Here is a 15,294-nt window from a genome sequence, read left to right as displayed (position 1 = left end):
AGCAAGTAATATGCATAATTTATATAATTAGATTTAAAAGGTACTCACCAATTTTTTTAGGATTATATTTCTTTGCTTTCATCTTATGTGCTCTTTTTAGCATCAGCTGTGCAGTAGAAATGTCTTTGAAACCCCTAGAGAAGAAACAGTTATTCTTGTTTAATAAGCATGCAGGCTAGAAACTTCTGAATGCTAGTAGCAACCCTTTTGCAACACTGAATATGGCTCTGGGTGGTCTTTTGATCTTCAGGAGTGTCTTTTCAAGAAATTGTAAGGCCAGGAGATATGCAGGGAAAATGTTAAATATACAAAAAATGCTCAAGTGATACTTTGGGTTCCATATATTTCTCCCATCCAATTCTAAAACAAAATAAATGAACTTGCTGCATATATTTCAGTGCAACCTATAGAACATAATTTTGATTTATGGATACTCAAATCATATTTTATAATCATAGAGACCAGAACTATTCATATATGTCCTAACAATATGGATACTATTAGGAATGCTGATGAAAGCATACCTAATGCTTTGGCCATCATTTATGAACAAGGTACACAATATTGTTGAACAGAATAGCAGAACTACTTTATATCATAATGTCAACATGTGCAAAATTGTCATCTAAACATACCGTATACTTTCAACCAACCATTATGATTGAAAAATAGCTATAACCTAAAATACCTTGATCAGGCAGGTTGGCCATGCTGCAGGCCCTGTCAGCCAAGGAATATTGGCTGGTGGGAACCAGGAACCATGTCTTCTCTGCTGTAGCTCCTCTCCTCTAGGATATTCTCCCTTCTGGATTGGGATAATTTACCACACCAGCTCATTACAGCCAACTTACCATAGCCAACTCACTATGGCCAACTTGCCATGGGACAACTCGCCATGGGACAATTTGACAAATACAAAAGTTAGATTAATTTTGACAGAACTATTGCCAATAATAATAAAATAAAAAAGTCAGTCCAGAAATACAAGAGTTATAATAATTTCGACAAAACCATGGTCACCAATAATAAAAGTGTCTGACTGAAACAATTAATACAGCATTGAATTGTCCCTCAGTGAGTTGCCCGTGGGGAATTGGCTGTGGCAAGTTGGCTGTGGCAAGTTGTCCTAGATCCTCTCCTTTCAGATATCATGATGACCCTGAGATTGTTGGCCTTTTTCAAGACCCAGGAAAATTTGGCTGTGTGCCTGGAACCAGAATTGTGTTAAGGGTACAATTTCCTGGCTGTATTAACATCCACAGTAATAGTTTTATTTGGTGTCATGTATACTACTTTGTACGACTTTAGTTGTTTTAATTGCTTTGATTGCTTTTTAATTGTTTTTATGTTTTATGATGTATGTCACCCAGAGTCATTTTTTTGAGATGGGTGGCTATAAAAAATCAAATGAATAAATAAATAAAATAAATTTACCAAACATACCATTCTTCTGAAATTTTTTCTTCCTTTTCAGATTGTAGTGATAACTTTTGGGAGGACTTCATATCAGAAAGCTGTGAGGCAGTGCTTCTTCCTGACCTAAGGAGAGCAAGACCAAGAGACTGAAAAGCTAGTCCAACAAGATTCAAATCTTTTGCTGTGCTACCAATTCTCATTATCTTCTGAAGTTAAGAAATAAAATCTGTACTAAGCTCCAGGAAAGTCTTATGCTGGAGGATAATAAGAATTAGACATTTATATAAAATATTTACAAAATATTTATATTTCAATTGCTTCAAAGATATCTCAAGATTTTTTTTGCAAAGAAATATAGTGTATAGCAAAACTTTATTTATGTTAGAGATTTTCCTTTGATGCTTTATATGATTTTTTGTTCTCTTAAAATATTCGGATTTGAGGGTTTAGTACTGCTATACTTTTTTTTAAATGAGTAAAGAATGGCTCATTGAAAAGTTAAAATACTGAATTTGGTATGTGCCATTTTAGTTATGAGCACATGTGCTCTAAATTTAATTATTTGCAGGAATTAGGATAGCAAAGCATCTAGATGTTTTCAATTATTCTTCCAGTGCTCATCTTGGGTGTTGTCAGTATGCAAATAACTACAAAGAGCAATAAATAAAGCAATTTATTTAACTTACCGGTTGTTAATTTGGCTGTTTTCTGATAATGTTGACATTTTCCTAAACTGCCATATTTTATGAGGAGGTGATTTTAAATGAAATGAGCTGTCCTGACTTCCTGTTGGTTTGTTGCACTTGTAAAGAGAGAAGTTTTTAAAATTAATACTTATCTTACTTTTGCCTGATCATGAAACATGAAAGAAGGGCTGACTTAAGTATCACTTTCATTTTTTTAATAAGCTACTTCTTTAGGCCAAGATAATCTACAAATTAATTACTAAAGAAAGAAAATATTAATAAAAAATCGCAATAGAGGAAAAAGATGAAGCTTAAACTATGTCTAAGAATGAAACCAGTGCCAACACAGGTAATTTCAAGTCAATCAAAAGGTAAGTGAATCAATCAGTCGAAATAAAAAATGAAATACAAATAGCAATGCTCTTTTTGAACCAACCTGAGTTGTGACATTGTGTGAATGGAGGCAATAACTTGCTTTGGGGCAATTACTATAATGGTCTGCTTCTAAAAACTGAGCTTGCACAGGTGGAGATAGTAAGCCTAACGGGGAATATAATTAAGAGGAGGCCTCTAAGATATGCAATCTCATATAGAAAAAAATTCTCAACAGTAAAATGAAGATTTTTAACTTGGTGCAGAAATGCACAGTCAGCCAGATCAAATTATGTAACACAGTCAAAATACATATAGATTTGCCGTTACATTTTTTTCATTAGCTGAAATTTCCAGGTTTCAAAGCAACCTCACACTGTAACTTATTTGCATAACACATTGTTCTTATGTAGTGAGTTTCTTTATCTGGATTTAATATTAATGCAGACTGTTATATATTTTTTTTGGTTCATATGGAATATTTCTTCACCTATAAATTATGCATTTAGGAATATGCAGCACTGTTGAATAAACTTTTCACACAATAATAAAGCTATAGAAGGTTTGCAAGACATTGCACAATGCATATGCAAGACAAAGCAAGTAAGTACACTAAAATGCATGGCATGAAAATAGGATGTTTTTGTTTACTATTCTCTTAGGACTTGACATAAAGTAAATTATGTGTAGAGAGAACTCTGTGAAGTTAGAGGCTTGAGGTTTTTATAACAGCTGCATCTTGCAAAGACAGGATGCATTTTAAATTTTTAATGAAACAATGGCCTCTGTAGCAGTAGAAGCAGCCCAACTGAAAACTTCAAAGAAACATCCGGCATTGTGGAACATTCTCCTATACCCATAGTCTCTTTTATTGGATCACAGCCACAGACTTTAACAGGATCCAGTCATTTCACCATAAACTGGAACACACTAAAATCTCCCAATATACCTATGGTGTGAGCAGATTTAAAACTGCACATGTTACACTGTTTCTAGATTATGAATTTCAATTTAAAACATACTTACATAATTTTTACAGTTATCTTTACTGGGATAGGAATCCTACCTAAAATAAATGAATTCTCTCAAGGGCATGGGTTTAGAACAGGATGCAAAACTTAACTACTTTCATAAGAGGAAAATGAATAGATATGCAGCACTACTTTCTCCAGTTTATGATCATTCTCTTACTACTGGAGGAAATACACTATACACTTTAGAAAATATAATGAAAGTTTACACTTCAGCTTATGAAGCAACTAACAGGCATTACAGTTCAATGATTTTTAGATGTTCTGAAAACCTTCAGCTGTTGCTATATAATGTACACTTCTGTCTTTTTTTAAAGCACTTTGTCATCTAGCCATTTTTAATCCACTGCCAAATGTGCAGCTGAGACATATCATTTTTTGTTTTGCTACTGTGAAGTAAAGTGTTGAAAGAAATCCAAAATAAAGGGGAAAAAATTAAGCAAATCAAAGAAAAGCTACATGAAAAATTATATCTGGGGATGAGGAGGAAGTTAAAGACTTCTAAAAGTAATTATGTTTCTTCAGTCAATAAATTGTGATATTAATCATACCAAGTATACTATAGCACGTTTCTAAAGGAATGAACAAAGGCCAAAGATGAATAAAGTTTCAGTGACATGTTACCTTTGGCGAGGGCAACTGGTCTGAGCAAAGCACTGTTTGTGAAAGGAAGCAGTTGGAATCCAAAGCTGGCCATTCTTTCTCTATGACAGCCTGGTTAAAAAAAGGCAGTGAAGTTAATAGTGCAAGGACAATATAAATTCATTTTAATAACTTTAATGAAGTAGCATTTTAACTATGCTGTGTGAGTTTTCCAGTATTCCTGAATCATATATTAGAATTGTCAGCTATCATGCAGCCAAACAATATGAAGTGAAAAGGAATAGTTTTGGATTAATGATATACTTAAAAACCTACTGCTGATTAATAGTAACACTAATGGAGATAATCAGTTCTAAATGATTTTTCATTCATATTTAGCTTCAGACAGTGCCAGAGACAGGATTTAACTCAGAAAATTAACTTCTGCATATTATAGGTGCTTCTATGTAAAATTGCACACTGGAATTTTGTGAAACTTAGAATTACACCAGAAAAAAATGAAAGTACATGATTCTTATGGAAGTACTGTCTGGAGAATTAATAAGTTAGTTTGTCTCAAGAATGTACATGGCTGCCAAACTTGAACATTGCAATTGTGAAAGGTATATTTATTTATTTACTTATAATGAGACTTGTATGCCGCCCTATCTCCCGAAGGACTCAGGGAGGCCAACAACAATAAAATACAAATGAATACAAATATTAAAAAAGAATTAAATTGTGTCAAAGCCCCACTAAAACCAATAAAAACATTTAAAATCATAATTAAAAACCCCATTATCATCAGTCCATGTCAGCCTGTTGGAAAAGATATGTCTTAAGGTCATGGCGAAAGGACCGAAGATGAGATAGAGGCAACAAGATACATAGTCTCAATTAAAATTGAAAAGACATTCCTATGCAAATAGAAGCCCACTTTCCTACCGTCCTCTGAACACAAACTCAAATCATTGTGGCCCCAAAGGACAAGAAAAAAGCCAGGTTTTAGTATTTTTTTTTCCTGATGCAACTGTTACTTTTTGAAATTAAAACTTACTTTCAAAATTTATAAGTTGAAAATTACAGCTGTGAAATATAACGACGTTTGACTTTTGAGACCATTTACATTAAAAGAATTCCAATTTTGTTCCCTGAAGTACACATATTTTCTTCTTTTCCCCATTTTCAGTTAAAACCAAAGAAGTACATAATAACTTACAGTTTCATGTATCACCTTTGCTATAGCTTTGAAATTGTAATCTCAAAAGAAGGAGCACTGGAGACAAGAAATATGTTTGTAATAATGTTTGTTTACAACATAAAAGCTGAGCAACTATTATCAAAGCATAGAAGCAAACACATCCAGTCAGGCAATGCTGGATTTACAACAACCTCCCAAATCAGTCAATCAAATCGGAAACGCATAAACCAGAATGTTTAGGGCACTCTTGCAAAGTACTGCAAGACTTTAAAAAATTATTGAAAGTGGTGGTGCTGAAACAGCATAGTATAGTAACTTAAGTTTTTCCATCTGCCCAGGATTTCCACACCAATGCTCACAGTATGAAAGGGGCTTCTGGAAATTTCAGAAAAGAATAAATTTGCCGACAGTTTAGGTGAAAAGGTCCTCTAGATAGAAATATTCTTCAGCCAGTAGTCTAATTAATAATAAAATTATAAAAGATACAGAACTAAATTAAAACCACCATATCATGACATATCTGATGGCAATGCTAGTGGTGACTGAGTTCATAAATTAAGCAGATTTAGGTGTACTTGATATTAAATGGGCCATTACCAGACAACTCCAGGTCTCTTGACTGGTCTGGGAAGTTGAAAAATATTCTGGCAAGCCATTTTTGTATTATTGCTGTAAAAAGTGTCTCTAAAACTCTGTAAAGCCTCAGGAAATGTCATCTGTAACTTAGTTTACTGGTTAGTTCTAATGACAAGGTAACCCTTGAAAAGATATTCTGGGCACTCAGATGAACTACCATCACTCTGAGCCAAAATTTTGCTCTAAATGCACTTTCTTACATGCAGCTGAATTTGGGTCAGGTTTATAATGCTTTCTCATTCTGAGAGAAAGGTTTCCATGTTTTTACTGTGTCAAAAAGAAAGAATTCCATTTCCCCCCTAATTTTTCCTAATTTCCCTTTTTTCCTTATGAAGACAGACAGAAATTCAAAATAATAATCACAACGAACATAACAAAACCCAAGAACAACAACAACCCAACTTTTTGTTTGGTTTTATCATCTTTAAAGAGCTTTCTTGGCACAGAGAATGCCGCTCTGCTCTGCTTTATTTATTTATTGAAAAGATTTATATGGCTGCCCACCTTATGTAACTCTTGGCGGCTTAGAACACACATAAAGCCAATAAATGAAATAATAATGAAATCAATAAAAAGAATAAAACAACAAACAAAAACTGTGCATCAGCGGACTCAGTTGCCCTCCTTCCATGCCTTCACCCATATAATTCCAGCACTTCAGTAAAAAGCCAGGTCTTAACAGTCTTCCAAAAGACTAGAAGGGTGGCGAATGGTGTAGGAGCATCCACGGAAAATGCACACTTTTCAACTCTCACTAGGAAGAGTAAGATTTTAGGGAGAGGAAATGGAGTATGCCTGTCCCATCAGATCTAGTGGGACAAATGGATATTCACAGGGAAATGAATGAATGAATGAATGAATGAATGAATGAATGAATGAATGAATAAATAAATAATCAGGTCCCGTGCCTTGTCAAGTTTTAATGGTGCTAACCACTGAAATGCACCTTGAATTGCACCCAGAAGAAAATTGGGAGCCAGTACAGTTCACACAATAGAAGTATAATAGGGAGAAACCTATGGGCATCCAATACTGTGTGTATCACTATGTTCTGGACCACTTGTAACTTGCGAGTGATCGTCAGATGTAGCCCCCATGCTAAATGCTTTGCAATAATCCATTCAGGAGGTGACTAGGGCATGAGGGACCATGAGCAAGGCCTCCTGGTCCAGGATAAGGTGCAATTGGTGCACAGGATAAATCTGTGCAAAGGCCCCTCCTAGCCACCTGCTCATCAAGAAGGACTGTGAGTTCAGGAGAAAACATAAATTGCATTCCAGCTCAGTCAGTATTCTAAATAATTAACAAACACTTAACATACCGTATTTTCCGGCGTATAAGACGACTGGGCGTATAAGACGACCCACTACATTTCCTGTTAAATTATAGGGTTTGGGCTATACTCGCCGTATAAGACTACCCCTCTTCCAACGCACACCAAATAAAAATTAAAAAACATCAGATTTGATTTTAATATGGTAATTTTAATTCAAATGCTTATGACATGCAGGTGCTTAGTAGGAAAACTGTCACTTATAAACATAAGGCTGTTTGTCATCAAACATGTAAACATAAAACAGTGCAAGTGGATTAAACTATAATAATAATAATAATAATAATAATAATAATAATAATAATAATAAGTTGGAGGGGACCTTGGAGGTCATCTAGTCCAACCCCCTGCTAAGGCAGGAAACCCTATACCATTTCAGACAAATGGCTGTCCAGTCTCTTCTTAAAAACCTCCAGTGTTGGAGCATTCACCATTTCTGGAGGCAGGTTGTTCCACTGGTTAATTGTTCTAACTGTCAGGAAGTTTCTCCTTAGTTCTAGGTTGCTTCTCTCCTTGACTAGTTTCCATCCATTGCTTCTTGTCCTGCTTTCAGGTGCTTTGGAGAATAGCTTGGCTCCCTTTGCTTTGTGGCAGCCCCTGAGATATTGGATCGCTGCTATCATGTCACCCCTCACCCTTCTCTTCGTTAAACTACACATACCCAATTCCAGCAACCGTTCCCTATTTTCCTAATTCACCTTTTCACTTTTCCTAATTCACTCTAAAGCTTTCCCTGCACAGAGCCTTAAGTAACACCAGCTGCCTGCAATTAGTGCAGGTTCGCATCCCACCAGGCTCAAGGTTGACTCAGCTTTCCATCCTTCCAAGGTAGGTAAAATGAGGACCCAGATTGTTGGGGGCAATAAGCTGACTTTGTAATAATGCTGCTTGGGGGGGGGGTGAAAGCCCTAATAAACAGGCATATACACAGAATGAAGGCTATTGCTAAGCACATTGATTTGTGCTTTAAATTGTAAGCCACCCTGAGTCTTCGGAGAAGGGCAGGATATAAATGGGATTTAAAAAAAAGACCAATTGGGAGATCCGCTCCAGGTTTTCCAGCCAGCCCGCCCAGTTCCTGAGTCAAATGTGTCCTTAGAGCTAAGCCACTGCTGTGGCTGTTGCCTTCCCCACCTGCCTTTCAAGTTGGGATATACTACAGCTGCTCTTCAACTTTAGAAGGAAAGACGCCCGGACCCCAGCCTGTAAAAAATCACAGACTGGTGTGACTACAGCCTGTTCGATGGCCTTTGAGATAAGGCTGAAAACAGGAAATAAAGATTTGCCCCATGTTTGGGGCCTAGCAAGGTAATCTAAATAGTTAACATTTGACTCATATCTCCCCTTGCAGAAAGCTAACAGAGAGCGAGAGAGAATCTGTGGCTCAAAAGGTAAAAATACTGCCTAATATGCAATCAGCCCAGGTTCGAATCTCAGAAGGGTATGACTGACTGATGAAGACTAAAGAGTCAGAAATGCATCTTAGTCTCCCTTAATTCTTTGTTAGTAATTTACACACACACATATACATACATACATACATACATACATACATACATACATACATACATACATATATATATATATATATATATATATATATATATATATATATATATATATATATATAGAGAGAGAGAGAGAGAGAGAGAGAGAGAGAGAGAGATACAGAGATAGGGATAGGGATAGGGATAGGGATAGGGATAGGGATAGGGATAGGGATAGGGATAGGGATAGATAGATAGATAGATAGATAGATAGATAGATAGATAGATGACAAATCACCAGAATCTAGGTGACCAAAAGTCTAAAGTCATACTATATAATTACATCTATATGAGGATAGCTCATAAGCACATATAGCTCTGACCTTACATTATATAAATACTTGGCATTTTGTTATCTTTTCACCTCACTGAAATACAATAACTAGGAAGTACTTTTCCTTACCAAATTAGTTTACATTAAGTAACAAACCAGATCAGAAATATGAATGAATAAGGAAGATTCTTACTGGAAGGTAAGAAATTATCTGAAGCACGGAAAATTTAGTCTTCCAGCTTGATTCTGTACACAGGAGTTTGTTTCATTAAATATAAAGATTTCTTCCTCTTTTTTTTATGAGGATGGTACCTATGACATCTTACAATTTTATATCAGAATAATTTTAAAGCATAATAATGGTAGTAGGTATGAATTTGGATGTATACAACCTTTAAAAAAACAAAATATAAAAGTTATTTTATTTTTTTCTGCTCAATCTTGTCCAATTCTTGGAGACTGCCTGGACAAGTCCTGCAATTTTCTTGGTAAGTTTTTTCAGAATTGGTTCGCCTCCTTTCTAGAGCTGAGAGAAAGTGATTAGACCAGGTTCACCTAGTCTAAGTTGACTCCCACTTTCTAGCCTGATGCCTTAATCACTATACCAAATTGGCTCTGATGAAAGTTAATACTGGCACATAATTAACACATTCTTTAACATATAGTATTTAATGATTTTTTTTCCAGGAGTTAAAATTGTTTACTCAGTCAGTTGGTTGAACTTGGATTCCACTAATCCAACATTTAACTATTCATGTTTTAAAAAATACGTAAAGGGAGGCACAACTACACAGCAACATCTGACTAACATTGGCTGATCTTAAAAATCTAAGCAGCAAGTCCTGATTAGTATACAGATGGAAGACTACTAAGAAACTTCCAAACAAGCAAACTTTAAATGGATGTATTCATGAAGTTACCTACAAACAAGATGACTCAAAAGAGACCTTATTTTTACATAATAGGATGACTTTCAAAAAAACAGTGTCTAAATACAAGGCATCCTAAAACTCTTAGTGCTTGGGATACGAAGAGTTTTGGGACTCAAAAAAGACAGTAGTTTGAAGAAATAAATACTTCAATATCTTAAACTTAAGTATTATAACATGGCGCTATATAACTTTCATAAAAATGAAATAAACAATACTGTTATAAATAGTGCAATATTCATACCAGTAATTGGAGCAATCCAACTAGAGAAGTACATTTTATCTCAAATATGCTAATTTTGCAATATTTTAAACCGCATTGATTATATAACTATAAAATGAAATTATTATTGACATCAACATTGAAAAATTTGTGTTTCAAAGACAAGGCTTTGGTTTTTTTTTGAATGAGCTTATTTATGAAAAAAGCTAAGGTAAATTACACTATGATAGATGTAACAATATTACTCTGGTAGATACAGTTTAGAGAAAAGAAATGAAATTAATCAGGTTTTTAGTGAAGGATACAGCAAGGAGTATATATGAAAAAATATATGAACATGATATTCATATTCATATGAATATATGAAATGTAATTTCTCTAGCTATTTAAACATGACTTAAATATATGTTACATTTTTTTTGCACTTGAAACATTTTAAGCATTCACTAATTTCAAAGGACTGATAATCAAAAGTCATATCCCATTACCTACTTACTTCATTAAACACAAATTCGTCCACATTGATTTCTTTATAGTCATCCTCAACTTCATGAGTTTTAACAGCTGCCAAAGCACTAGCTAGTTTCTTTCTCAAACGGAACCCTTTCCAAAGTGCCTAAACAAAAATGTAAAGCATGCTATGTGAGGCCATAGATCAAGTCCACATCCAGATTCTCTATGTTATCCCATTAGAAAGATAAAACATTTTAGACTCTTTTTTCCCTAGCAATAGCTTAATAATCTGTTTTTTGAACTTTATGTGACATTTCAAACTAGAAGACAAATTAAATATCAGCATATGCCTAGAGCTCAGAACACTCTGGAGGTTTGACTCAAGCAAGCAGATTGGAATCCTAAACTCCTTCAACTACAAACCAAGGTCAACTAATTAATTATTTGACAATCCCTTCAGGACCTACTATGAGTGTAGAAAAATATGTGTGTGTATGTTTATGTATATATATGTGTTTTATATATATATATATATATATGCACGTATGTGTGTGTTTATGTGTATTCATTCTGCTGAAAAATAAAATACAATAAAACTAATGTGCAGGAGAAATCTGGAACACTGACTTACAGTAAGCATCCTATAAATGTATGCATTAATTCTATTACTTCTTTTATAAATTTAAATAATTTCTGCTACTAGTAGACTTTTCAAATAAGGTAAAGGTAAAGGTTCCCCCGCACATGTGTGCTAGTTGTTTCCAACTCTAGGGGCCGGTGCTCATCTCTGTTTCAAAGCCGAAGAGCCAGCGCTTGTCTGAGGACGTCTCCGTGGTCATGTGGCCAGCATGACTAGACGCCAAAGGTGCACGGAACGCTGTTATCTTCCCACCGTAGTGGTCCCTATTTTTCTACTTGTATTTTTATGTGCTTTCAAACTGCTAGGTTGGCAGAAGCTGGGACGAGTAACAGGCGCTCACTCTGTTATGCGGCACTCGGGATTCGACCCGCCAAACTGCCGACCTTCTGATCGACAGGCTGAGCATCCTAACCCACTGAGCCACCGCATCCCTTTCAAATAAACTTCTCAATAATTTTTTTTAAATCTCCAACACATTTAGACATTTCTGCAAATATTTATTTTTAATAACTCCCCCACAGATATATACACACCATCTAATCATTTACTTTCTAGCATAAAACTCTTAGAAGCTGCATTTGAGAATATTTCAAACTCAATATGCTGTGAAATTAAATTAAAAATGAAACACTAAATTTGTAATTCTTCTGTTTTTGTCACTGAGAGACCTGCTTTGCCACAGAATTGCTTCTCCAAATAAGTAATGACGTTTGCTAGAAAAATCCATATATAATAATTGATTTATAGGGTCAGGGTATAGAATATGATTATATAAGACAATCTGCAATTTTATCATTGCAACAATGACAAAATACTTTTGTATACTTTAAAGATTAACATTACCAGAATGACTCAAGATGTTGGTTTGCACATATCTCTGTGAGTGATGCTTGCTCTTATGGTCTTGTAACCCATTAGGAATCACTCAAAAGAGACTTGAATTATACAAGCCAACTACTTGTGTTACTGAAAGGCCACAGGAGGGCCATCCAGAATAACATACCATATTTGCAACTTTATATTTCAGTTTGCATAAATTCAACAGCTAATTACTATTTCTTTGAATAAGTACCTTTAAATCCATTTAGCTGACTTCTCAAAAAGGAGGTGAGAGGGCACGCATTACCAACCTTGGCTTACTAACCTGAAGTATAGTAGCAGCTTTATGCCTATCCATGAAACGATTATTTTTTTTCTCACAACTGACAATATTTCTTCTGATGCAGTAGCTCCGCCAAGCAGACTGGATTACAGTTGCTGCCAGATGTAGCCTTGTATAAAAATTGATCTCTTTACGAACTTTATAACCTTGCCAACATGACTGGATAATTATAGCTGCTGAGCTATAAATAAAATAAAAAAGCATTACTTAAAAAATATAGGCTGTGCCAATAATTGTACTGTATATTGCTTTTTTTAAAAAAAAACACGTGGGATACTATTTGTGGACCAAGTAAAAAAGATTAGATCTAAAAAATATAAATGTTCTTTTACTGGAAACCAAGGACAAGTTGAGCACTGGCAAAAAGCCCAATTTAGTCCTTTTCCTTATGTATACTTTGTTGTGAAAGAATCCTCCCTATCATGTGAGAGAAGACTATTGAATGCAATGAAGTTTTAATATTACAGAATTAATTCATGCAGAATTGAAGAAAGAAGTAGGGAGAATGAAGAAGACTGATAAGACTTATTTTCCAGGCATTTTACAATAATGTTATTTTGCTTGATGCCAAATAACTATTGATGCTGACACTGGACGTTGATGCATGTTACATTACACATGCAAACTAATTATTAATTAGAAATAAATTTGTATTGGAAATTTTAAATTCATACGTTAAATCATTCTAAGGAGATAACAGCTTCTTCCATGCATAATAAACTTAATGATGCTGAGAGTGATTTTGGCAGTTCTTGGTGGGATCATTCTTGCTGGGAAGGTTGGAACGGGAATCCAAAACAGAGTGAGGAAAGGATACATATTATCTTCATACCTGTTAAATTTATTTAACAGCAAATATGAAATGTCAGAATTGGAAGATAGGATACTTAGAATCAGAATTCAAATCAGAACAGGAAATTATTAGTATTTAAACAATAATTTTGGATTTTAATTGTCATTAGAATTAGCATTGGTAATTACAGTGTTAATTTTAGATAATACTATTTTTATATGAATGTAATGATGCGGTGGCTCAGTGGGTTAGGACACTGAGCTTGTCGATCAGAAGGTCGGCAGTTTGGCGGGTCAAATCCCGAGTGCCGCATAACAGAGTGAGTGCCTGTTACTCGTCCCAGCTTCTGCCAACCTAGCAGTTCGAAAGCATGTAAAAATGCAAGTAGAAAAATAGGGACCACTACGGTGGGAAGGTAACAGCGTTCCGTGCGCCTTTGGCATCTAGTCATGCCAGCCACATGACCACGGAGACGTCCTCAGACAAGTGCTGGCTCTTCGGCTTTGAAACGGAGATGAGCACCGGCCCCTAGAGTTGGAAACGACTAGCACTCATGTGCGGGGGAACCTTTACCTTTACCTTTAATGACTTTATAAAGTAAAGCTTGTAAGCCGCCCTGAGTCTTCGGAGAAGGGCGGGATATAAATGGAATTTTAAAAAAAATGAAAAATATGGACAAGGTAATGACAACTAGCATGCTTCATGATATAGTTGATATTGAAGTAATGAAGGTTAGTTTTGTATTACTGGGCTCAAGAACAGATAAAAATGGAAGTGTATCAGTGAGATAATCAGGAAAACAATTATATGGAGAAGAATAAATGTGGAAAATTTCTATGAAAACAAGAATCATAGTATTCAAAGCACTGATTTTTTTCCCAGTGGAAATGTCCACCTATGAAAGAATCAGAGAGGTAAGACAGATGACTCTGAATTATGGATCTAGAGACAGTTGCTATGGATGTTATGAACTGCAAGAAGAATTAATCAATTGATCCTGAAAGACCAACTGTTCCCTTGAGGCAACAAGCAGAAATGCATCTGATGTGTATGAATGATAAGACTAGAACTACTATTCTATTAGAAAAAAAGTGAAAATAACAAATATGATGGATAGGTGGGAAAACGTAATATCTGTGGAAGAATGACCGATTATTGTTTGGGAAAGATTCAAATGACAGCCTTTATCCATGCAGCCTCCAGGAATCAAGCCAGAATTGATGGGACTTTTTTTGCAGCTTGTTGAGTCACAAAAATCCAGAAAAAATTCACAACAGGATGATTTGTTTTTAATACTAGTATCAGAAAAAAGTACGTTTCTCTCCTATTGGCCTGAAGCTTTTCTCTGTTCCTAATGCAGAAGTAGAGTGTAAACTTCTGAATCACTCATTAAATAGCATTTGTAATAACCTTCTGCCTTAATATCAATAAGCACATGCATAGAATGTACTCACTGAAGCTCAAAAATCCCCCAAAGGCCAATCTACATTTCACAGTTTACAAAGGCATAACATGCAACAAGGTATTCAAATGCAACTCGGTCTTTGATCTGATCATTTTTGTCTCTGCCTTCAAGACAACGTTAACTAGATCCTGCAGTTTACATGACAGCACTTTTGGGAAATGGTTTGCTCTCACCATTCTCCTAGGGATGAGAGAAATGATTGCTCCAAACTCGCCTAGCTGACTTTGTATTGAAGATGGGACTAAAACTTATGCTTTCTATCCTGATGCTTTAATCACTACACCAAAGGTTTTCTTTGTTCAGCAGTAAACTGTAAAGCGAGAAGGCAAATGAGAGCAGTTCATAAGATTTCAAATTTAGGACATCTCTGATTGTAGATCTGTGCCCTATCCATCCCAGATGAGTTGAGTGGCCAACTAGAAAATATTTTCAAGAGTTTTCTGTTAAGAATGTACCAGACTATTTTATATATTGCCTATAAAGTAGAATTTAGGGGTGATCTATATGCTTAGACCAGAAGATAGCAAAATGCTGCTTTTTCACTGATCAAA

General features: G+C 35.2%; 1 protein-coding gene across 1 annotated transcript in view; it reads right to left on the bottom strand.

The window, feature by feature from the left end:
* LRRIQ1 (leucine rich repeats and IQ motif containing 1) overlaps positions 1-15,294 on the bottom strand; it is a gene marked incomplete at its 5' end in the record, with an annotated part of 108,918 nt that overhangs the window by 46,790 nt on the left and 46,834 nt on the right. Inside the window, 6 exons of the mRNA XM_081330389.1 lie at positions 49-134; positions 1,444-1,539; positions 2,103-2,218; positions 4,130-4,219; positions 10,727-10,846; positions 12,468-12,666. Coding sequence (XP_081186515.1) covers positions 49-134; positions 1,444-1,539; positions 2,103-2,218; positions 4,130-4,219; positions 10,727-10,846; positions 12,468-12,666 — 707 coding nt within the window. The remainder of the gene's footprint in view (positions 1-48; positions 135-1,443; positions 1,540-2,102; positions 2,219-4,129; positions 4,220-10,726; positions 10,847-12,467; positions 12,667-15,294) is intronic.

Source organism: Vipera berus (assembly GCF_964194415.1).
Source record: "Vipera berus genome assembly, chromosome: 6".
Classification (NCBI taxonomy): Eukaryota; Metazoa; Chordata; class Lepidosauria; order Squamata; family Viperidae; genus Vipera; species Vipera berus.
The sequence above is the reverse complement of the archived record's forward strand: the minus strand, read 5'-3'. Positions and strand labels throughout refer to the sequence as shown.